The sequence below is a fragment of the Embiotoca jacksoni genome, unplaced genomic scaffold (genome assembly GCF_022577435.1).
Source record: "Embiotoca jacksoni isolate LCO1_2020_lvr unplaced genomic scaffold, fEmbJac1.0.p SCAF_21, whole genome shotgun sequence".
Classification (NCBI taxonomy): domain Eukaryota; kingdom Metazoa; phylum Chordata; class Actinopteri; family Embiotocidae; genus Embiotoca; species Embiotoca jacksoni.
In genome coordinates, this window is record NW_027185352.1 from 10,734,340 (window position 1) to 10,760,281 (window position 25,942).

At 43.7% G+C, this 25,942-nt stretch overlaps 1 protein-coding gene across 3 annotated transcripts; it reads right to left on the reverse strand.

Annotated features, from left to right (window-relative positions):
* Positions 1-16: 16 nt before the first annotated feature.
* On the reverse strand, positions 17-24,739 carry strip2 (striatin interacting protein 2). Of its 3 annotated transcripts, none has more exons than XM_069156871.1 (22): positions 24,584-24,739; positions 19,932-20,001; positions 18,749-18,823; positions 16,359-16,493; positions 15,813-15,933; positions 15,218-15,286; positions 14,374-14,480; positions 14,158-14,285; positions 13,172-13,360; positions 12,477-12,527; positions 8,686-8,918; positions 7,618-7,683; positions 7,459-7,522; positions 7,087-7,158; positions 6,813-6,887; positions 6,277-6,374; positions 5,003-5,129; positions 3,672-3,772; positions 3,173-3,239; positions 2,919-3,023; positions 2,534-2,738; positions 17-1,400 (listed from the first exon to the last, which is right to left on the reverse strand). In XM_069156871.1, the coding sequence occupies exons 1-22, from the start codon at positions 24,602-24,604 to the stop codon at positions 1,150-1,152; spliced, it is 2,430 nt and encodes an 809-aa protein (XP_069012972.1). In that variant the 5' UTR covers positions 24,605-24,739; the 3' UTR covers positions 17-1,149. The 3 variants fall into 3 exon arrangements, with proteins under 3 accessions (XP_069012972.1, XP_069012971.1, XP_069012973.1); XM_069156870.1 differs by having other exon boundaries at positions 24,494-24,739; XM_069156872.1 differs by lacking the exon at positions 12,477-12,527.
* Between the last annotated feature and the right edge of the window lie 1,203 nt (positions 24,740-25,942).

The window sequence follows — 25,942 nt, forward strand, 5'->3', positions numbered from 1 at the left end:
TTGCTTCTCCAGTTAGTTTTTTTTTTTTTTTTTTTTTTTTTTAATGCTTTTTCCTCTTTGTGGCGCATCAATCAGTAAAAGATTTTTTTCTGTAAGGGTAGCAGCTCCACCTCAGCACACAGCAGCATCCCTAAACTTTTCTATGGGACCATCTGGATCTCGAGAGCAGCTTCAACATGAATATGAACAAATCCTGGCAGGACAGCAGTGACACTGGTTTAACTTTTGGATTTGAAGATATTTGGAACGGCAAGAATTTCGACCATGGGAAATTTTCAACTACAAAAATAAATAAATGAAGGACACACTTTCTTCCAGACAAGTCTTACTGTTTTAGATTCACCAGATTTCCCCATTTTTAGATTTTGACTTTTAACATCCACAACCAAACCCCACACACTTACAGCTGGTATGTTTCAGTCTTTTTTTTTTTCTTTTTTTTTTTGTATTTGCTCTCATAGCGCCAAAAATAATATTCTACATTTGGACTATCATGACCCTGTTTGTCTTTTGTTTTTCTAGAAAATCCATAAGAAAATCCATCACCGACAATCAACAACCCCCCAGTACCAAGGCTTTGTCTTAAAATAAAAACAAAGATTAGAAATCATCAATTTACATCCTCTTTTCAAAAAAAAAAAAAAAAAAAAATCATTTATAATAAAATGTTTACGACACACTGATACAAATAAAGAGTCAGAAAAGCATTGACATGTTAAAAAAGGACACTGTATAAACTGACACTTTTGCTGTGTGACATTGGGGGGGAGGGGGAAGGAGGGGTGGGGGGGCAGTAGAACTGGCCAGAACAGCCTCCTGCTACAGCGACACCACGTTTCTTATGGACTGCTACTTCTGTTCTTGCCTGTCGTGGGTGTTCACAGTAGTCATAGGTACATGTCAGCATCGGGTGTGCGTGCGTGGCCTCCAATGTCAAACGAGCTCATCAACTTTGCTCCACTTCACCGTCCTGTTTGTCTCCCGGCTCGTTTCCGCGTCTCCCGCCGAGCGCTGCGTGGGCCGGACAGGCCTCCAGCTCCTTCGCTCCCGCCGTCCGCATTCGCCGTGACGCCCGCTGTCGCGGCGCCAACGCGCCCTGAAAACCAAACCCCGACGAGCTCGCGTGTCACCTCTCCACTCACCCGTGCGCTATGGATTCTGCAGCAGCCCCTCCCATTGGATCGGCTGCGAGAAGACCTCTCTCTCCAGCCACATCTCGTAGCTGTAGTGGAAGTCCTCGGGCAGCTCCACGCGCTGACCCAGCACGCTCTGCAGGCAGTTGTCCACGGGCGCGAAGTCCCCGTTCTTGCTCTTGTCGTAGCGGCGGCTGTTGAACTTCTCGATGCTCTCCCGCAGGGCGCACTCCTCCGCCTGGAAGTCCCAGGGCCGTGCGTCGATATCTGAGATGAAGAGAAGATGAGGGGGTGGGGGGGGGGGGGGGACTGTGAAATCAAGGGCACTTTCTTTTGTCTTGAATGTTCACACAAATGCGTCTTCTGAGTGAAACCTCGTCGGGTTTTTTTTTTTTTTCTGCTCTGTTCATCTATATTTTCTCTCCATCTCCTCCCTCTTTCTCCTTCTATCCATCCATCTCTCTCTTCTCTCTCTCTGACACTCATGGGGACAGATCACTTTGGTCTCTCGTGAGGAATGGTGACCCTGAAAAGTCCCCACCTCTCCATGTTGCCATGGCAACACAATCCAGATAGTTTGCCGGTGGCTGCTGGAGTATTTGTATTTCACGTATGAACACACAGAAACCATACAACCAGACACGTGAACACCACCCATGTACGTGTAGTAATCAGAATCCTTAAATGTCGTGTTTTCAGCTCTTTTTCAGAGCTGGATATAGTTTTAAACATCTTAAAACGTGAATGAGGATAATGATAGTGAGGGTCAAGGGGGTTTATGCAAATGTATGCTGTGAATTTAAGACGGGGCATCTCCCCTCTTTTGTCAGTTTCTTTCGTCTTTCTCCGACGCAACACCGAAGCGGTTCCATTGTTTAGAGGAGTTGGCAACAAGCGGCTGCTGCATCATGTATGTCCTTCAAAATTAAAGCGCGGCTTAAAAAAAAAAATTCAAAATATATATATTTTGTTCCCCACACACATCTGTAACTCCACTCAAAATGGCCTGTTGATTGCGTCCCAGCATTTGAAAAACAAGGACTACCACAAACAATGAATTAAGGCTGAAATAATAAATAAAATTGGTATTGTGTATTTAATTATTTACAGCATATCATGCTTACAATTCCCCCTCTTTCCTTTTAGTTAATATATTTGTCATTGTTTAAACTCTGGACTCTCTCTACTATGACTATATTTATATGAATTGGTACAAATTCTGTTGGGGGGGCGGGAGGTGGTTAAAAAAAAATACAGCATTAAAGATGCTGCTGTGAATATTTAATCAGCTCACGTCTTTAGTGGAACAATTTAAACTGATGCATTTGTAAATAGGTTCTTCACCAGCTCAAAGTAAAAGAGTTTGGATACTTCATGGATGCGGTTCATCAGAGCGTTACCATTCCCGTAGGCCCAGTCATCGTTGAGCCTGTGGCGGACTTTCTGGTAGATGGCCGACATGGTCTTCATGTTGCTCTTCCTCCACTGGCGGCCCAGGTACTTGGTCTGGATCTTGAGCAGTTTGAGAACGTAGAGCTGCATCATGGCCTGCTTCACCTTCAGAGCTCTCTTTAGGATCGGGGCAGACTTGAAAACGACCAGCATCTGAAAAGGGAATGAAAATGATCAGAAAAAATATCCTGAGTGTGGTGTTGGCTCCCAGAGGCAGCTTTTAAACACAAATGCACGAAAATCTGCGGATTTTTGAGGCAGATCTCACATTACTTTCAAGATAAAGACGTTGAATTCAATAGCAGGTTCCTTTGCAGAAGTACAGTTACGCACCATGGTCCTGGAGTGTTTCCACTTGGTCAGCTTGTTCAGGATCCTCAGCAGATTGATGCAAGAAAACAGGTTCCTCCAACAGAACTGGTTGTTGTCTCCTGCTTCCTGAAAACACACACAGGCACACCGAGGTCATGATGACACAGAGGGAGGAGGAGGAGGAGGAGGAGGAGGGCGGGTGCTACATTCCAGGACGATCTTCATCCCGTGAGGGTTAATCGAGACAGCATCAATCTGACAGCGTTGTGACTCACCAGGCTCTCGGCCGTCAGCTCAGGCATCTCATGGACCACGCAGTGAGGGAAGTCCAGCACACATATACTACAACGCAAGAACACATTTTGAACATCATCTTGGGCTGCAAAGGTTCTGACAAGACTAAAGTTGTACAAATGTTGTCATATTACAGACAGTCCAGTAGGACAGTGCGCACATACTGGAGGACAAACACCGGCCTGAACCTTTCACTTGGAGAGAAGGACTCCGGTTACCTCATTTGTGATGCAATGTCTAATCTTTTCCAAATAGATGCTTGTGTGATGCTCAGAAACCTGCTACTGCACTGTGCTGTTTTGATTTCTTTTGACATCATTTGTAATGTTTTTTTTTTTTGTTTTTTTTAACTATCATTGGTGGTTAAAAATAGCGAGGTTTGCTCAGCTGTTTTTAATTGAAGTCTGCATTTCGTTTGATGGCAAAACAAAACCACGGGTGTTTTCAGTGAGGGTGTCGTGTAAGAGAAAAGAATCCAACCTGTTTTTGGCACTAATGTAGGACATGATGTTCTGGTTGAAGAACTTGAGGATGAGTGGGATACAGTTGGCAAACACCAGGTGCTGGGAGACAATCTCAAACTGCAGGAAAAGAGGAGGCGGCGGCGAGGAATAGTTAAAGAGAGTTTGGCAGTTTGGAAAAGAGAAATGACTCGTTGTCGACTGAACTTTTACATCTGCTCTCATAAAGAAATAAAGTTTTACACGTCTGTTCCTTAGTTTTCTTACTTCATGTGCATTTTTTGTAGAAAGTAAAGTCGATTTCTGTTAAATTATGCTGTTGATGAGGGGGAAGCCAAATGTGCGGAAAGAATAGAAGAGAGAAAACTAATCCTGTAGCCGGTAATCCTGTATCACTGATGGGTTTCTTGCGTGTGGAAAAGGTCAAGAGGCCAGGGATTTTTTTTTATTGTCATTCGGCAGCTTTACAAATCCTTCACATCATTCAAAAAACTTTACCAAGATTAAAAACAAGCGCAATTTTGTTGCTGAATCTATCAGGAGTTACCATTTCAGCCTTTTAAACGAGTGCAGGTGTTTAAAATTGGGTGAATTTTAGCTTCATTTCTGAATGCAACCTAACTAATTTATCCTGAAAGTCTGTTGTTATAATACAGAGTTTGTGTGGTTTTCAAATAATTTGCAAGATGAAACGATTTGAAGTCCCACTGCAGCTCTAATCTGTCTTCTACTATCGTGTCTGCGTGTAGTCTCATTTTGTGCCAGCAGAGGGCGCCACCATTATGACTCTACAGAGCAGCAGGTTACAATAGTTAGGGAATGTCCCTTCCTAGCAACAGAAAATATTTGCATCCCTGTCCCCATCACCCCACTGAACCAAAGAGGAACCCGATAGAGGAAGTAAAACAAGATAGTAATCACTTCAATTGGGGACGAATCCTCTTTACAAGAGAGTAGATTTTAGATGAATCTGTTTTCACGGAGATGAACTGAACTGCGAGTCTCTCGGGCTGATTCAGGAGGTTGTGAGGTGTGAGGAGGGGGGATGGGGGTCCGAAGGTGGAGGAGAGAGAGGAGGGTGAACGGAGGAAAGTAATGGGACGCTTGACCGGTTAATCAGGTGGAGGGTAGTGGAGGTAGCATGGGGGAGGTGCACGGGTGTTAGTGTATGTGTGGGTGGGTGTGCTGCAGGGAGGCAAGATGGAGAGAAAGAAGGTAAGAGGAGGGAGAGATGGTAATGCGAGGTGCTTGTAGGAGGGCACAATGGCACTGTGTGTGTGTGTGTGTGTGTGTGTGCGTGTGTGCGTGTGTGTGTGTGTGTGTGTGTGTGTGTGTGTGTGTGTTTGTAACCTGATAGATGTGGTTGAGTTTGAAGTGCTTGAGGAGCAGCAGCAGCAGAGCGGAGATGGCCTTGACGATGATTTCCTTGTGGCGGTTCACGTCGATCCCCAGCTTCATGCTCTGAAGGACTGTGATACTGGAGGACACACACACACACACACACACACACACACACACACACACACACACTGTGAGACCTTCAGGTCTATAATAATAACAAAACAGCTTTATCTCTCGAAAAAAAAAAAAAAAGGCATGACTATTAATGAACAAACTGTTCTGCCTTGAAAAGAAGCAGATATTCTGATAAGTCTGTTGATGATGCATCTGAGGTTTATCCAGCTCAAAATGGAACGATTAAAGAATGAGTGAAAATTTCAAGCCAAGCTGAAAGAAATACGGACTGCGGTCATGAAAATGTCAGGCAGCGTTGTATTTGTTCTTATTTTGAGTCGGTGTTTTTTTTTTTTTCTTTCTTCGTTTCACCGGCTGAGTGTCAGCGAGTCAAAAGGTTTCCGAACGTGCTACTTCCGACTGCAGATACCAACAGTTTGTTTCATAACGTAAAATTCACCGATTCAACGGAAGAGCAGCAACAGAAAAGCTAAATAACAGCAGCACAAGGCTGCTGCTTCAAAATCAAAGAATACATTTATAATCGGAGCCCTCACAAAAATCACAGAGGGGGAGGTGAGAGGAAACAGCTGTTTGTGGCTTACAGCTTTCTCTCACAGGTTTTTTTGGATCTGGTAGCCATTTAAAATTTGAATCATTCCATTCACTAAAATCAACAACTGAGAAGTATGAATCAGATTGTTTCAAGCAATCATTGTAATGTGATGTATAACTGGAATAACTATTGTCTGGAGAGGGGACTGTCTGTAAAAAAAATGAAATCTAATGTTTTTTTGTCTTGAGCCGGGAGGAATGCAGTTGTTAGACGAGTGTTACCTCAGTTGAAAAATCAGTTAGTTTAAAACCGAGCCATCCTAACAACTAAAAACAACCCACAAGAAGTGTATTTTCCACAGTGCTCCATCAGCCGATGAAATGGATATGAAAAGAGGACTTTTCTTGCAATGCAATTAGACAAAAATAAATCATACATAAATTAAAGCTCATTATGTCTAAATAGAATTTTGCAGGAGTTATGTGAAAATTTGCAGTAAAGTGTGCTAATGCTTTTCTTTTTTATAACGTATTAATGCTCAAAAATGAGCTGTAAAAGTATATCTTTTGTTGAAGATGGAACTGAACTGAAGCAGTCTTTCCACGGTACTTACGGCATCTCCTCGGGCAGCACGTCAGCCAGGATGTTAATGGAGTCCGTTTTGGCTTTGGAGGTTGGAGCTGCAGCCAGCAGCAGCTTCAGGAGGGCAATCTGAAACCGTAAACAGCAACGGAGGAATATTACGCCAAAACAGATTTCAATAACTGACTAGCCCAGACAAGTTTTAGAGATCTGAAATGATTCCCACTCTTCAGAGAGTCCAATAATGAAAGTCCATTTCATCTTTTTATCAAGCTACGCACAATCATCCCTTCATTATTTACAATACTGGCTTTGTGGTCACATAAATATCTTAAAAATAACATATTTTGAAACTTTTCACAAAGTTTAATGTGAATCCAGATTCTGACTGTTTACATTGTTTTCTGGATAAAAACAACATTTCATGGCAAAGAATCTGACGTGTTGCTCCTCTACAAAGTCTTGTCTACAAAATTAGAAATGGTGCGATAATGGAAGATTTAATAAAATAGTTTCATCAAAGAAAGAGAATCAATGCCAGTAAGAAGTTAATTATGAGCTACTCACCACGTACTGTGAGAGGCTGGGAAGCATTCCCAGGTATAGCATCTCTGTTGGTGTCTCCTCCACGTCCTCCTCACCCTATCGACACAACACACACACACACACACACACACACACACACACACACACACACACACACACACACAGTGTAAGATAGTGTAAACTAAGCCACTAGAGATGCAGCTAACTCTTTATTTTAGTTTGAAACGTGAAAAAGGCAGTCGTATGATATTGACAGGATTCAGGAAATTATACGATTTATGTTAAATATTCTGACCAGAGTCAGCGGGCACTGTTGCAGCTCGTCCTCCCTTTTGATCTGGACTTCAGCAATGGACACATATTTGTGCTGGAGAAGAGAAGAATATAACATTACTGCATATAAAAGGTGTGAGAATAAGTGTTAATTAGCACTGCTAAGTGACACCCTGAGGGGTATTGTTGTGTTAACTGCGCTCCTCAGTCTGTTCAAACAGGACGTATGGATTTTTAAGTGGGATGCCAATATCAGGGGGATTCAACAGTGTGGGAGTATTGATCAGGAGACACTCTGGCCATAAAGAGCCAAAGCAAAGGAGGAAAAGAAGAAAAAGGCGAAGGGCATTTAGAAAAGAGTCCAAAATAAATAGTCAGTGGTTTCCACACTCACCTGTTTCAGAGTCTTGACACTCTCGTGGATGGGTCTGGGTAAGCCCACCAGGGTCTCTGTGTCACTATAAAAACAATAAACAGTTGTAGCAGATATATAGAAGAAAGTAAAACAAATATATATAAAAGGATATTTTAATGTCTCTGATGAAACACCTACTTTCCCAGAGTAAAACCGATGAACTTGTTTCGGCTGGTCTCTAGGAAGTGCTCGATGTCTTTCTCCCTGTAAGTCCACAGAAAGACTGCGGTCAGATTTGAGATTTATTTAAGAACACCAGCTATATCCGAACAAGCAGCCAAGCAGCAGTTTTTCTCAAATGCGCGCACGCCCACACAAACACTGAACAACAGCACAGCATACGGCATTAGCTTCCTCAAAATCTCATCAGTCACACTACGCTGCTGCTCTCTGTGCGACGGGTTCAGAACCTCCCACTGATCAGCATTTAATCAGCCCTCCATGTTGCAGCCCTCTGACGACAAAATAATGAGCACACTCAATGATCAGGTTCACTAAAGCAGCGACTGAATATGAGCTTTCCTACGACGATGAATGATAGATGCAGTGAGATAACGTGTTTGTGTCCTCTCTGAGATGCATTATTCATGTCCCTGAAGCAGCAGAAGCACCCTGAAGAGACACAGATGGAGACCATATTGCTAGATGATAGTGAAGACAGAAAACTGTAAAATATATCTTTTTTTTAAAATCTAGTTTTAACTTATCAAATGGTGGCACAGAATCAGGGTGGGAAACAAACACCAGCTGCCAGCCAAATGGTGCTAATGCTCTGCCTGAGGTTTTCTCTACTCTAGTGGTCAAAAATGGCAGCAAGCCAAGCATCGCTTGGAGGTTTCATTCTGTGGTATAAAAGCTAAGTGCCTTTAAACTAATAATACGTATGGCAGGGATCATTTTTAGCATACATTTTATTTATTTATTTTTTTTAATAATAAAGTCTCAATTCTGTCGTTTTAACGTCATTTAGTGTACAGGATCTGTATTAACATCTTTCTGACACTTTTGTATGGATTGTATGTAGTGTCATTTATCCCAAGTAAGGCACAGAGAGCACTTTGGGTGCAGGTTTATAATTGCAGGCTTTAATTGTTAACTGTTCCAAACTGCTCCGAAAGACTCGTGCCACTATTTTAAGATTAATTAGGACTCTTTCTTGATGTTAAAAACTTTCTAAGAAACCAAAAAAAAAATGGAGGAATTAACCTGACTTTAGGGGCCCAGGGAAGTCCTTTGGGGAAGTTGACCCTCTCTGTTGGGGGCCTCAGAGGCGGAGGCGGCGGTGGCGGCTGGATGATGACATCGCGGTCCAGCGGGTCCACCTCCCCCTCGATGCCGCTGTCCGTGTCCTCGGGGTCCTCCTCCTCGTCACGGGCGTCGTCGTTCTTGAAGGGGTCCCGCTCGTTGTACGTGTCCAGGCTGTCCTGCTTGACCAGGGGCTGGGAGAGAGGGAGAGCACAGGGTCAGCTGTGTAGGATGGACTGCTCATCCCAACAGTGACAGTACCTGCTGTGTAAACCATGGAGCAATCAGCCCGGCAGTGGTAAAAAAATGAAAAAAAGAGACATGACCCACATCCACTGCATACAATTAACCTGATTGTGTCTATTATAAGTTTTTACTCCTTAACAAGCAAAGTCATGCAGTGCAGCCAAACATTCCTCAAACCACCTTTTTTTTTTAAATTCACATAAAAAGATCCAAAAATTATTATTATTATTATTTTTTTAAACGTATCAGATAAGATGGTTTGAATTCTTGGGAAACGTGTAAAGAAAATTATGCACACCTAAAACATTTCCATTTGATGAAGATTTGGTGCAGCCATTAAAACTCAGCTACAAACATGTTTATAAGAAGCTGGAACAAGCTGATACAGAACACAGTAAATATGATAGATTATATATGGTGTGTTATTTTTTAAATATCCCAGTGTAAATACTTGAATAAAGTTATTTTAAGCAAACTAAAAACCTTTCTCAGGAGAAACCAAAAAGGAAAGCATCTTTACAATCACATTTTTATGTCCTTTAATTTGAAGACGTCAAAGTTAAAGAAGAATATACGTTAAATGTGGAGTACAGGCCAATAAACTGGTGTTTATGTCTATATTTTGTAAAGTCTTACATTTAATATGTTCCATCTGTACTGACTGCATCATGACAAACAGTTACAGCTGGGTACATCCGGACAGCAGAGAGACCAGAAGTGACCCAGGTAGGATTTTAACTTTCCCAAACAGGTAACACTAATGTGTTTTGATGGCAAATGTAAACAGAAAAAATACACACTGAATATGGCATTTACATTGTAAATGTGTGCTTATGTCATATGCGGGTCTGAGCAGGATAGATAAGAGTATTGAATTTCTAACAATGCAACCTCAGTGTGAACAATCTTTGGGGAAAGCCCAGGTGAGTTTGTTGCAGACAAAGCATTACAGAAAGCTGCTGACAGAGGTTTTTCTGACACACCACATATTGGCCACATTTCAAACCGACTGTGTACTGCCTAAAAATTATTATTTTTTTAAAAACAGCAAGGTGCAAAAGGACCCCTTAGAAGAAAAACATCAGTCTCATTTTTAATTTTTTTTTTAGAGGAATGGTTTTCAGCAAATATATCTAATTGCTTTTTGGAATGAAATAAGACGAGAAGATCGATACCACTCTCTTTTCTGTCCATCAAAGGCCTCGCACACCCACACAGCTGCCTTTGAACACAATGGCCGATTAGACCCATGACTAAGTGGAGGTGAAGGTCAATCTGGTGTGGTGATTACATGTCAACAACCTTCACGTTCCACTGAGAACGATGAAGGCGTAAATTACCTGCACACACCCACGCAGAACTGAGACGAGGTCTAAGGAAGAAGGGCTTTACAAACACAACAAAACACGAAGATTTCCGCATCATGTCCTTCTTCATGCTCTACCTTGGTGACACCACTCACCGAAACCAAAGTGTTTCCAATAGGTGAGAACAAACCTGATAGGGTCAGTCTCCTGTGTGGTACACGTGTGAAAGGACAACTCTGGACAGTATGAGGGAAAAAAATGTCTCAATAGTTGTCTTTTTAAGCTTTGCACAGACTCAGGCTTGTTGTTTCACCATGTTTAGAGTCTTTATGCTAAACTAAGCTAAATATCTCCAAGCTAGAGTTTTATGTTTTATGTAGCTTTATATCATCTTGAGATCACCCCCAAAGCTCACTAATTAACACATTATTTTTTTAGAGGTGCTGGTAGGAGGATATTTTTGAAACCTTTGCACTGACTCAAGCTTGTTTTAATGTTCTTTCTGACTTTATGTTAAGCCGAGCTGCTTGCAGCTAATTGTTATTCTGCAGAATGAGAGTGGTATGACTCTTCTCATCCAACTCTTGACAAACAAACAACAACAAACACATTTTCCCAAACCATCTTATAATCTGTAAATACCTCTGTCCTGTTTAAAACTGTGGAATTTCCAAAAATCCAGAAAGGGCAGCTCAAACGAATGTGACATTTTCTCAAAGTGGGAGGAAAAAGACAACTTCCACAGCAATCACAAGCAATATGTCTGATTCAACTTACCACACATCTGCACTTCAGAAGAAACGGGCAAAAAAAAAAACATCAACAGCAAGCTAAAGGCCCAATAAAACTATATTTAGCTCTTATCTACAAACAATCCCATTTCATTTCACACACACTCGTACAATATCTCTGTTCAAACAAATTCTCTAATGAGTGACTGTGGCAATAGTGCAAGCATCAGGCATGAGTCAGCGTTCTGGCATTTAGTTGAGCTACTGCAGTCGATGTATGGTGCACCGGTGGTAGAACTAATGCTGGACTTAGTGAGGAGTGTAGTGAGTGTATGGTGGGAGGGAGGAAAGGGGGTTGGTGAAACTGTGTCGTGAGCCATTCTCTATGGAAAAGCCATTCTCTGCTATGTGGGAGGTAAAGCTTGTGTTTTTTTTTCTATCAGGGTTAGGGGGCAACTACTTCCAATGACATCCAATTAAGAGAGAGGTCAACTGAAACCCAAATACTGCGCATACATCAATGCTGATCTCAATTCACCTCCTCAATGAATGCATTTTAAAAGACATTGACCCCTAGTCCAGAGTCTACAGAGCGAGGTGAGCTTTTGAGGCCAAACTTGGTAGCAATGTGATGAAAACTACAAGGGAGATGCTCCTACTGTTGATGTCTGACGTGAACTGTCTTTGTGGGACAGTGCCCGCTCCAGCGCCAATGATAACAGCCAGCAAGTCAGCCCTGTCCCTCAAACCCCGCCGCCCCCTACTGGGCAGGCCACAGTGGAGAAGGAGAAGACAGAGGAAGAGAAGAAGAAAGAAGAGGAAGACACAGAGTAGGGAGATGATGGGACAGTGAGGAAGGAGTTGCAAAACAGTGGAATAAGCACAGACAGGAAGGCGGAAAGGAAAGTGGGAGGACATGGATGACGAGGAGCAGCAGGAGGATATAGGAGGAGGAAAGGAGGGAGGACAAGATGGAAGAGGAGGGGAAGAAACGAGGGACATAAGGAGGGTCAAAAATAGAAAAATGTCACTAGAAATGGAGGAAATGGGAATGCAGAAAGATTGTTTAAAGGAAAAAAATGTGAAATAAAAACAGGAAAACAAAAAATATGCATGCATGCAGGCGCTGGGAATAAAATGATGTACTGGAATTGAGGCAGAATGCATGGCTGCACCAAAACTACTTGGCCGAGTAGAGAGTGTCTAGATGCACCCTTATGTCTGACATGCTACGTGAGCCTCCTGGTGCGTCCCAACAGGACTGGATGAGGTCAAGCGACGGGAGGATGAGGACACGAGGAGGAGAAAAGGAGGATAGGAAGAAGGAGAAAGGAAAGAAAGAAGAGAGAGATCGTTTGGGGGGGGGGGGGGGGGGGGTGCGGGGATGTGGGAGAGGAGTGCAAATAAGTCCAGCTCAATGCAGAGAGGAAATGCAGGAGGAAAAAGGAGGGAACTTGTGGGTAAAGACCTGCTTCTTGAGAAAGGGACTGTCTCCTTCCAAGCTATCAACAAAGGCACTCTGTGGGGACACAAGGAAGACGGGCAATAAGAAAACCAGAGGGCAGTTAGAGAGAGAGAGAGAGAGAGAGAGAGAGAGAGAGAGAGAGAGAGAGAGAGAGAGAGAGAGAGAGAGAGAGAGCCTGTCCAGTCAAAGCTACACTTAGAAACTAAAAGAAAAAGAAGCTGGGAGTCCCAAAGCTGTCCGAGCACCAAGATCATCTGTGGTCACTGACTTACAACAGGGAACTGATGATGTTGGCACTAAAGCACTTTTGGAAAATCTGACCCAGCAAAGAGTTAGAGGGTGAGTTACAGGAGGAGTTCAAAAGGGTCACTTGACTAGAAGCAGATGAAACTGTTCAAAGCTAAAAAGGAAAACAATTACAAGATTAGTTTGTGTTCATAACTGCATGTCAGTGATATTCACTGTAGAGTTTGGACACCAAACATGGTGTGTGACTGTGTTAGATAAACAGCTGGATGTAGGTTCTAATACTACTGACATTTTCTGCATGTAGTTTTTGGTCATATTTGACTGATGCATTTACACAGTCACATTGAACAGAAGCTTCGTCAAAATAGCTTTAATGTGTGCATGTGTGTCAGAAGAGAAGTACAGTGTGTGTGTGTGTGTGTGTGTGTGTGTAAGGTCGAGGTTTGTACCCTGCGGCTGCGGCGGCCTCTCTTCTGCTGCTGCTGCTGCTCGATGAGCTCCATGGCGGAGGCCGGAGGCGAGGCCGCTCTCATGGCCCTGACCACCTTGATGCTGTCCTCCGGCAGCGGCGGCAGGTTGAGACGCTCCCGGCCTCGAACCTTCATGTCCTGGAGCTCCTCGAACCCACCCAGAGTAAACTGGAAGCAGACGCAGTGATTCACAGGCTCAAGAAGATAAGAGTGAAGGTGAATGTGGCGCCTGTAAATTGTTCTGTGAGGATGTTCAAAGTGTTTCACGGCTAGGTGATTGCAATGCAGTGAAAAGTTGATCAAATATTACCCATCACAAGCAGCTGTATAAATCATTTTCATAGCAAATCAATGGACACTAATGGCTGCGGACGGTTGTCACATCCTAAAATGTGAGGAGCGATCAGAGAGTTCAGAGACGGTTTTTGTTGTGCACAAACAGAGCGCAGCGCCGTGACGTGCACAGAGCAGGTGGAGACTATAACGTCCCTGAGTAAGTTACGTTGAGGTGGTGAGGAGCGATAGTTTTGGTTATTGATCGTGGGTAATAAACTGGTGTGTTTTCAACGTGCTGTGAGCGGAGAACCCGAATATTTGAATCTCACAGTAAAATTCACTGTTGACAGTCTGAACCTGAGGGAGGAATTCATGGTGCACAACCCGCAGCATGTCAACGAAAACCCACCTGATCTGATGTGCCTATAAAAATATGTGCAACTCGGGTAGCTGACGTTGATTAAGCGATAACTTGGCATACTTACTCACGAAGGTTATAGCTTCCCCTGCTATACGAGTGCAAGTCGGAGTGCACTTCGCGGTGCTGCACTCTGTTTGTGCACAACAAGAGCAGTCTCGGAACGTTTTGTTCCACCCACGTACGTGCAATTTGTTGGTCAAAAAGATGCCAAAATGCAGAGGAATAGATTTACCTGCGTTGTGTGTTTGAATGTTTATGATGTACTAACCAGTATTGTTTTCCAGAGCAGCAGTAGTACTTTCTTCATGGGGAAGTGTGGCGCGTTCATGCTGCAGAACTTGGTCACCATGGTGAAGAGGAGCAGAGCGAAGGGCTCGCCGTTGTACAGAGGTGAACCTGAGGAGGTCAAAGGCAGTGTTTTAGGATAGGATAAACAGATATATGAAAATAACTGAAATATACTCGCGTATACACACACACACACCCAGTTCATTCTTAAAGGCCTCTCTGGCTGCTCTCCACTCTGGTCGGTCGTCTTCTGTTTGAACTCTAATGGTCTCCACCATCAGGTACATGATGCTCAGTAACACTCTGCAAGGAGAAGAGGCACACACAGAGGTCACGGACACGCCTGAGGTTATGTTTATTTGTGGTATGGACTTAACTGCTGCCCTGAACAGGTATAATGGGCCTTCAAGGTCACCAAGTAAAAGAAACAATAATATAATGGAGAAAATGATGAGTAACAAGGAACGATAAGTGCAAGTAGCATTTGCAGGAGAGAAAATTATTTGTGGGCTCTGCGAAGATAATGCACCACAATTATTCAATTTAAGTGAGGTGGTGTTTTGTGTATTAACAACTCAACAAAGCTTCTCACTGTTCAAAATAACTATAAATGATTTACAATTTTGCAGCAGCAATTAAGTCCAAATCCACTTCTCTGGCTTGTAATTATTTGTAAGTGTTCATCTGCAGAGCGCACAGACGGACCTCTGTCACCATATAAATGTGTGTGTGTGTGTGTGTGTGTGTGTGTGTGTGTGTGTGTGTGTGTGTGTGTGTGTGTGTGTGTGCGTGCGTGCGGGCTATCAGCCTACTTTGTTCAAAAATCAATTCCATTTAGCAGGAGATCAGACTGAAAATGAATTTGAGGAAAAATGGACAAAGCGTAATTACATTTTGCAGATTAGGCGTTAGGGTGCACGAGGCCGGATGACAAAGCGGTAAGCGTTTTGATATTTTTCACATTATTTATTAGCCCCATTCTCATTTGAAGCAGAGAAGAAAGTGGGGCAGGTTGTGAGTGATGTGGTTATATTACTCACCTGAGCTCTGTGCTGTCTGCAAGAGAGATGGCGGGCTTCCTCACCGCACTGCTGCACGCCTGGTTGTTGCTGCAGACACGACATTTACATTACTTTGTCGTTTGTTGGAAAGAGACAAGCCAAGTCTGTACATCCACGCAATCACATACAGCACAGGTAAGAATATTAAAATATGACCGACTATAACCTGCCAAACATTGTGTGTGTCTGTGTGTGTGTGTGTGTGCGTGTGTGTGTGTGTGTGTGCGTGTGCATTTGCCTTGCTTTACACTGCTTTGCTGTGCCGCCTGGTGACAGGCTACATTGTGCCATCATGCCTCAGAGCGGCTTATGTAACAACAAAGAAGCGCTGGATCCCGAGTGATGCCGACACCATCGGCAACAGAGCCGACTTGAAGGCGCCGCTACCACGCTGCGTCCTCAGCGGAGGGTTCGACGTGTGGATCACAGATGGCGCGCGTTACCTGCAGCCCTGCGTTTCAGTCTCTCCCTCTCAATATCCCTCTGTGTCTTTCTGTCCACGTAACCTGGCAGTTCGTCCCTATCGGAGTGATCAAGAACAATGTCTCGTGTATACCCGGTGTGCGGCACTCACTCTATCTCCATGCTGAGCAACTCCAGCAGTGCCGTGAAGATGCCCATGTCGTAGAGCAGAAAGACGTTGTGTCTGGACCAGTGGAGCACATCCACCTCCGTGTCGCACTCATCGAACACTCCTGGGGAAAGACGAGAGGGGGATGGGACACGAGCGGTGTGTCGCGTGACAGTTTCCGATTTGCTTGCCATTTACAGGTGACCGAATGAATGCTTTTAAATAATACGCATATTCTCTTAATCACATGGGGCTGTTCGTAGCGAGGCAGTGTTAATAACCGATGACTGCGAGAAGCAAATTTTAGACAAAGCAAAAAGCTGCTGTACGTGTAACTGTTGTATTTTGACAGGTGGAAACGATAACATATATGACGGCTGAAATCGTTTCAGTTCTGTGCATTCTGGCTCGCCGTCACAACTTATTACAACACTTTAACAAAGCATCACCATCTCGATAATAAAACTCGCGCTTTTCCTACAATGACGGGCCAAAATGTCCGCCGTGGAGAACGTCTGCTGGTGGCTGTAATGCACTGAGCCTACGCACCCTGAGCCAGGTAGAGGATGGCCCTGGCCACCTTCAGCCTCTTGTCCCTGTCCGTCACCTCCAGCGCATCCAGCAGCCTCATCACATACGTCTTCTGCTCCTCCACCACCAGCTCGGTCCACCTCCTGCCTCGAGCTGCGGGAAGGACACAACAACGCAGTGTCCAAGGATGCACGCAGAAGTATTTTATCAGTGTCTCTTTTTCTGAGCTTTACAGAATACAGTTTAGGTGACTAATCTGTCTTTGATTTATTTATTTTTTTAAGCATTTTTCATTTATAGAAAAGTGAAAGGAAACACGAAGAGGGAGAAAAAAGTCCAGTCTGAAAAACGACTTCGCAGCAGCCGCTGTGGCCGTGAGTGACGGTTATAGGGACACTGCGAATGCCTACTGTGTGATGAGTTTTAGCGAAAATGCTAAGCTTCAGTGACAGGAGCACAAGTGGAGAGAAAGTCAGTGGAAAAAAATGTCTGCCTTTTACCACAAGCCCAGTAGGAGACTTTGTCTTTTAGTATTCACAATTGTCACTTCTCAAAAGAAAAAAATCAGTTATGATGCAGCTATTTGACCATAACATTTTTTTTTTATTTTGGTCACTTTGCTTTTTTTAAAATTTTCAATCTAGTGTCACTTCACACTTGTTAGCATACTCTTGGGTAGTATACTAATTAACTTAGTCTTAATCATAGTTTTCGCTTCGTTAGATTCGTGTAATAAGCTTACAATAAGTTAGTTATTGTATATTAGCTTAGTTATATTGTGGTTGACTATAAGTAGTTACAAATGCAATTGTTTTATAGTATGTGTATAAATATGGGAACTGACTGCTTGCCTTCTCTGTGCAGATTCAGGCCCTTTACTTCTACTACATCCTCTATTCTTAAGACTCTTCATTTGATTAAGCGGACAGTGATAGACATTAAGCATCATAACATCAACACTGAAGTACTGATCTTCTACTTAAGATACGTCGACTTGCAGTGTCAGCTCAAGTCGGGGAAGAAACATGCTTTCTAATTTCGGCACTGTCCTCAGAAAACTTCCCTTTTAACAGCGAGGAGCTTAAATTAGACATTTCTTGGTAATCGCTGTAATTTATGTGAGTGACTGTCGGCATATAAAACATTGATGAGCACACTGTAAGTGGGCCTCACGCGCTGTGTAAACACTCACACGGAGATCACAAGTCAAACAGGAAAATCATCGCAAAGAGGCAGCTTTGTGCTCTATCGCCGTTAAACAGCAGCCTGAGAAGCTCTCATCTAATCCTGCTATTCATCACCCCTCAGCTTGGAGAGCGGGCGACAGATAAAGAGGGTCTTCCTGTTTCTAGATCAAATGAAAAGATGCTCTTTTGTCTACAGGGAGTGGAGTGAGACCTTTGAGTCTTCTCGGAGTGATGTCTGTGTTCATGCTAGACGTGACACAACGCTGCAATTCCCGCAATTAGTGACAAAAAGCTAAGTTAGCTGTAACCAAAAAGACAAAAATGACAAGAAATGATAATGATAAGCATGTGACACGTTGAAAACATGATCATTTATATATATATTTAGATTCGGCATATCATGTAAAGAAACGCATCATTAAACCCTGGTCTCTTGTCCGGCAGACCATAATGTTGGAAAAACTGCTTTCTTCTCGGTAACCAAACGTTAATCATGTGGTTTAGGGGGGGCCCCCCCGCCTCTATCTGTAGAGATATCCATTCTTTGAACAGCTTAAAAGAGCAAAAGAGCTTTGATGTGCTGCTCGCCCTCGCATCACACCGGTCAGCTTAAGAGAAACTCAACTTGTTAAGCTGAACACATGGTTTTCAGTGTAAAAGTATGACTTTGTAGTTCTGCGGAAACTAAGTGACACCTGTTTTTTTTTTTTTTTTCCAGTTGGTTAATGTCAAAATGTTACTTTGTTTATTTATTCCACCAGTAACTTCCCTCAGTACTCGTGTTATCATGAGTGTTGAAGGATTTAGTTTGATTAACCTTCAACATTTCAGTTAGGGATGCCGTTATCAAATCACTTAACCAGAACCAGTCCTGTTCTGTCAGTCAGCAGCAGCCACGCCGTCGGAGGAGCCGACGAGGTCTCCGAGATGAACAGCAGCGACCACCGGCAGCATCTCCAGTCTACTGCTTGTAGCCTTGTGTGCGTGTTTGACGTGGCACAATAAAGCGGGGTCTTGGCCGAGTGTGTGTGGGTACCCGTGACTCAATGTTACGTATCAAACACACTGCAGACAAAACCAGTTTGACCTCTGTCTTCCTGTGAGGGATGTGACACACCTGGTACCTGGTATCCCACAGGGGATCTGAAAAAACAGAGGGATGTACAACACACACACACACACACACACACACACACACACACACACACATATATATATTACCATGGCTCCTAAAGTCCTCCTCAAAGTAATCTCTGTTCAGGGCGAACTCCGGCTCCTCTGTGTAACTGTAGAGCTCTGTGGACAGAACACAATAGAATTAGACACGAGGTAAACAGCTGATTGATCAACTGGCTGATTGACAGGAAATGAATCTGCAATTAAGTGGTTGGTTAAGTCTTCAAGCTAAACCACTAATCAATATCTGTCTGTAGAGAGACGAGTTGGAATAGAATAGAATAGAATAGAATAGAATAGAATAGAAAAGAATAGAATAGAATTGAGAAGACTTAGAATAGAAAAGAACAGAACAGAACAGAATCAGGAGAAAACAATGGAAGCCTACACTGTGGATCTCATCTGTTTCATGCACAGCCTAATGATTCGTCACCCTGTTATGCGTCTCCTCCTGTTCTCGGAGCAGGCGTCACTCCCCGACCCCGAAGAGCTGTCGCTAGAAAGCTGCTCTGACTGTCGGTCTGTTTGTGTTTGTTGGCCAGTGTGACTAACATTTTTGGCAAACGAGCTGCCGCACGCCATCGACCAGGGGGACAATCATTCTGACTCTTAAAATCAGTGCTGTTATTTAAGGTTTCTCTGAATACATCAGCTGGATCAGAGAAATAAAAAAGGATGCTGGAGAGGAATCTAAATCACACACTTGAAATAAAGTCCAATCATAAACCTCTGCGAGCGTTGCTGAGTTCTGTTATTTTTTTTTTATGCATCTTTTGGCGTTTATTAACCGAGCTGCGAGTCACGTAAGACCTGTTACCGGTTACACGGGTGCTGGAAGGATTCAGCCGTTTCAGCTCACTCGTGACATTAGCAATGCTGCTTTCTGTGCGTGGAAAACATGTCAGCACCAAAGGATTTTCTTCTGTGCCCTCAGCGGAGTGCCAGCTTATTGTCTGTTTTTTATTTGTAATATAAAACAGCTGAAGACAGCCGGAGGAATGCGGCTGTTGAATTAGTTTTCAAACCAATAGCACATTATATGCTAAGTAGAAACAGAAGTTTTACTGCAGGACTTCCACGGCTGAACTCTTGTGTCACGCACAACAACCAGTCATAATTGTTTTTGCTCTGAGTGAGTCTGACATTAAGGAGACAACAATGAAAGCGAATGCAAAATGGGGCACGTTCAAGAACACAACGGGTTCTTCCAAGGTTAGTTCAGTCTTACCTGAAAGCTCAGCCGTGAGTGTGTCCGTGTCTCCGTACTCGAACTCCAGGTTCGGAGACTCCATGGAGCTCTGAAAAGAAGACATTATCATACATTATAGTGTGAACCTGAACTCGGCCAATCACAGACACCCACATACATACAAACAGATATAAACATGCTGCGGCACATATCACAACAACACCTACCTCTACCCTGAACTCCATTCGCGGTCAAACACACACACACACCCACACACACACACACACACACACACACACTTCAGGCTTGCTTTAATTTCATCATGTGTACATTCAAGTTATTATTGGCTGCTGGATTTCGAGGCAGCGCTGATGACTCATTTACATTCATCTCTCAGATCCTCTGAATGCAGAGATACGGCTTTAATCGGTCTTTCATTGAAGAGTTCAGAGTCGTCCGGCGCTGCAGCGAACAGCAGTGATACAGCACCAGAAGAAGGACAGAGAAGACGCAGGAGTCAACATGGCCCCCTTTTCAGCGCAGATAAGCCTCCGTATCCAGGCAAGGGTCTCCCTAGGCTCTGACTTTAGCCTCACCCTGTGATTAGCACATGCCCACGAGACCGACTGCACAGTTTCTGTGAAGACTCTCGCCGGGCTGCAGGATCAGGGTACGGCACGACAAAAACTCAACTCCTTATGAAAGGAGAAATAAAAAAAAAAAAGACCTTGTTTTTAGCTTGATGACAAAGTGGTTTGTGCTGAAGTTTGAGTGGGCTTTGAGGAGCATGTGATCCCCACACACACACACACACACACACACACACACACACACACACATGAACGTCACACACACACATTTAGAGCATGACCTTAGAGCGAGAACAGCAGACGGGCTCATACAGAGGCTGACATTCTCAATACTGTCCCTCCAAAAGACCAAAAGTACACGGTACACATGATGACAACATTACTATAAATAAGACGGCTTTGTTTAATGACAATGTATTACAGCTATAAAATGTTCTTAATGTCCATCTCCAGGGATTATTAAAGATTCATTTTATGCTAATGAGAATTCAGAAACACTCCGGGCAGCACCGGCAAGCTTCAAGCTACGAGCGTAAGCTGTGTTTAACCCTGTGAAAAACCGCCCCGGGGACCAGCCCAGAACTGTAAATAAGGATGTGCTCTCTGAGTCAGCTATCCTGGTTAAATAACTCCCACCATGTAACTGTCTCCTATAAAATATTTTGCTGCAACCAAGTCAGCACAAGTGGGATTTTTTTTTTTTTTTTACAACACCGAACCAAAGTTTGGTGATTTGATGCCACTGCTGCACTTGTAAAGCAGGAAATGAAAACCACTCGGGAGCGCAGACGACGAAAGAAAATGACTTATTAATAATAGTAGTGCAGATGAAGGAAGCCCGGGGGTCTGAGAGCAGGTGCTGCCTCCTTCACTTTCACATTTACAACCTGCAACGAGCTCTGAAGATCATCCGAGATGTCGGTGCGCTGAGACAGTGGAGGATGTGGGTGGTCTAGCAGTGCTGTGCTGTGCTGTAAGCTACTTCTTGTTAAGGCCTTCAATAACATTTGACTGACATGTTCTGATGTTTTGTCCTCTCTTTAGCGTCACACATTACAAATTTAGTTGTTAAGACTCCTTATGATCAATAAATGCCAATAAACAGTCCGTCTTGGAGAGCAACTTTTATCAAGTACACTCCCGATGACAACAACCTCACATGTGCCGGTATCTATTCGTCTTGAGGGATGTTATTGGTTGGCCGCTATCCCAACACCTGCATTCATCCAGCCCGGTCGAAAATAAGGAAGTATTTCTCAGTATTAACTACAGCGGTCACATTTTTTTTGATCAACATTTTTTTTTTTTTTTTGGTCTCTGAAGTTACAGGTTATTGAAAAATACCCGACAACTTCCCGGCAATATTAACCAAACAACCTCACAGCTGTGTATATCCTACATTTTGATTCAAATATTGCTTCGACATGAGGCCAGTCACTTTAGAGCAGAGAGAAGAGCTCAGACTGAAGACAAGAAGAAAATTCTTCAGAAAGATAAGCAACTGCTACAACTTTGTCAGAAAAATGGTGCGTTCTCGTACGACCCCCGTCGGTCGCATTAAAACTTGATGAAGAAAATGTGTTTTCGGGGCCTTGAAGTTGACATTTACACACCGCTCTTTTAACCCGGACTCATATTGTCCTCAAAAAAAATGTGAGAAACAGTCCATATCAATTTAATTGACAACAATATGAAACTGCAAATGTGACGACGAAGTAGTTTTCTAAGAGCTGGAAGCAGGTCATGTTTGATACTTCCTCTTGATAAATGACTAAAAAGATTATGAATTATGCATCAAAGGAGGAACTGGTGAGTAACCCTCAGTCCCAGAATCCCTGAAGCTGAAGTGACTCCTCTGTCCAAACCCAACTGAGATATCTTGTTTTGTTTCCGTCTTTGCTTCGAGACATCCCTGCTACACACACTCCGTCTCCTCTGCTGCTCTTATTCTCCTTCATTTTCCTTCATCCGATCTCACCCCCCACACACACACACACACCCCCCCGCTGTCAGCCAATAACGAAAGCCGTCTCTGTTCCAAACTGGCACTGCCTCAGTGTGTTCGCACACTCTGCACCATATCAACGTGCAAACGCCGGGCACGGTGTCAAGGCAGACCACCCCCACCAACATATGCCGCACGGACAACAGACGACTGCTCCAGCCGGCACGAAACGACGAACAAGTCACAGAACCAAGGTTGACCACAGGTTTGAGGTTGAGTGACAGACAGACAGTGGATCCCAGTTCAAGTGAAGAGACCGGGTAGCATCAGCACTTGGCTTCGACGTCCGTGTCATTCAGGCACCCCACTGTCCCCCAACCCCCCCCCCCCCCCCCCCAACCCCCAACCCCACCGGTCCCAGACTCCAACGGCCGTGAGATGAATATGCTCTAATTCCCACCAAACCATTCAGTGAGCTCTTTAAAAGCACACTGAATAGTTTTGGCCCTGAATGACAGCTTTCACTGACTGACGAACATCTCTCATGTATCTGGGGCTGAGCAAACCCCAGGAATGAACCCAACACCTTCTAGTCAATTTTTTTCATGAGGAGGATGAATCATGGACATGGCACTGAAAGAGACCGTTATATGACCTAACACGGGCCATGATGGCTGCATGTTTAGAAAAGCGGAGGCGGCCACAGCTTACAGATCCATATTTCAGAAGGTGACACCAAACACTCTTAAAAACCCATAAAATGTGTTTGTAGAAAGGATGTGCGGGTCCGTCTCAGCTGCTGTTATCACATAAAAAGGAAACACTCGGATGCTTGTTTGGATTAACTTATGGACTATTTCAGAAAATAGTCTAAAAATGACCAAAATAGTACAAAGTGTTGTTTTTAAATCGCCTGTTTTGTCTGACAAACAGTTACAAGAATTTACAGTGTTAGAAAACACAGAAAAGCAGTAAATCCCTGCTGAAATTAGCAACTCTTTTAGTTTAAAACGTGACTTCAACAACTGTGTTAAATTGTTGCCTATAATTATATTTCAGTTAGCTGGTCTATTGATGGTTTCAGCTCAAAATACTATCAGTCTGGTACATATTAGTAAATATAGTAAAGCAGAATAATATAGTAAAGCCCCATATTAATAAATATAGTGAAGATGAAAATTAAACCTGAATATTAGTAATTATAGTAAAGATGAATATGAGTAAATATGGTGAAACTCAACATTAGTAAATATATTCAAGTTGAATACAAATATGGTGAAACAGAGGATTAAAGCCAAATATTGGCACATATTCCAAACAGTAAGTAAATATTCCATGTAAGAAAGGAAAAGCATGCTTTCAGAGATATAACCTTCAGTAGGGAGACAGCAGATTAGCATTGTCACTAAATGTATTGTGTGTTTTGAATATAATGGTTTTCAAAAGAATTTCCATCAACATCAAGTGAAGAGATTAAACCCCAAAACTAATCCATTCACAAAGATGTGAAATGTCTGTGTGAAGCTAAAACCAGCAAACGTCCATTTAAAAAGGCCAAGTAGGTTGTCAGAGGTGGGACTGATTTGATTTTAGGTGATCGACTAAAGGACAAAATCCAAATGTCAATGTCACTGTGAGGACAGGTGTAGCCTAATATTCACGGAGCACACGGTAGGAATAAGACGTCAAAAAAAAATGAGATCCAGATTCGTTTGGTGGCAGCAGCAGTCACATTTCACCACCTGCATTCTCCACGTTGAGCACCACTGTAGGATTACTGCTGGGTTATTTATAGGAGCCGGTTGCCAAAATAACACCTCGCTGCCTTCCAGCCTGCATGCATGCGTGCGTGCGTGCTTTGGAGCCAAAGACAGCGACTCAATGCATATGGTAAGGACACTCAGCTGATCTGAAAGCTCCCCAGCAACACAACACACACAAATACACAACCACAACACACAGGCGCGCGCGCGCACACACACACACACACACACACACACAAACCCCTTCAAGTGCCCTCCTGAGCCATGAGCTTGAGGCTGCAGGCAAGCGCCTCTCGGATTTACCTCCGACTCCTTCTGCTGATCCTTGAACACATCTTTCCCTGTCGGCCTCTGTCTGTCGCCGTTATCGTTAAGGTTATTAATGATAGGTACCTCCATGTCCTCCGCCTGCATCTTTCACGGTCGGCGCGGCTCACTCGCTCCCCCGCGGATCGTGCATACCGGTCCGGTGGACAGCTGAGACTGCACCACGCCAGGAGGAGCGCCGACTCCGGAGAGACAAGTTGAGGATCTCCTCCTCCTCCTCCTCCTTCTTCTGCTGCTGCTGCTGGTGGTGGTGCTACTCCCCCCCCCCCCCCCCCCCCCACCACCAATCGGTTTGATTCGCTGTCCCTGCGCGCCCCGAGGTGGGCGGGGTTAGAGAGAGCGCAGTGAGGAACATCAGCTGACCACATGGAACCAAAACGATGTCAGTGTACCAAGGTAGAGGGCTGGACGGCTGAAGGTACTAAAAGGACTGATTCACATCATGTGGAAATAGCATGCCGAGCCCTGAAACGGACCTCCTGCAGTGGAGGTGGGGGACCTCCTGCAGTCACTTCACCTCCTGTCCCCCTTCTCTCAAAGTAAATTATTGATACGTGGAGGTGGTGGTGGTGGGGGGGGGTTGTGTGTAGACCGCTACACACTCTTACCTACCAACACAAACACACCGTGGAAATCACTTTAGATGACATGATTGGAGTGGGCGTGAGCTTGTGGTGGATCACGGCCACATGGTGCGAGCAGTGGGGGGCGGGAGGGGGGGGGGACTTCCTGGTTAAATAATTATCCACTAGTGGCCAAATCACTTCTGATTCAATTAATCTAACGAAGCAGCAGACAAAACAAAGCAGCTTATTTACAAAAGCCTACGCAGAGTCCTGCATGAATGGCAGCAGCGAGTTCGTTTAAAATCTGACACCGATCAGAGGCATGCACTGCAGGTGTTTTGAAAAAGGTTTACATCTACGTTCAGAGACTATCTCACTTCCATAATGTTATGGTCATTTTTTGTTTTTCCGTTTTCCCTCAGGTTTGCGAAAGACATGCATTTGGAGAGATTAAGACGAATTTAAAAATATGCGATTTCACTTCACTTCACTTTTTTTTTTTTTTTTTAATCATTTTTATTCAAACACCGGTGAGAAACTTTCCAAAAATTTGGAAAAGCCAGATTAGATCATACATAAATACCCCCAATTATTTAACATTCATTTGGTTTTAAGTGGTGCCCCAAAAGATTTGGGTGCAGCACCTAAATATTATAATTGCTGGGGAAACCATGCAAACCATGTAAACCAGTAGGATTAGCAAGAGAAAAGTGAAGACAGTTATATTTATAGAAACGTCATTTGATGGTGGCAGATAGTTCATGCTAAACTAACAGTTTTCACATGGACCCCATTTCTTAAACATACTTTCAGTTATACATTTTTAACCATCAAGTCCAAGCTAAAACAATCCTGGTGA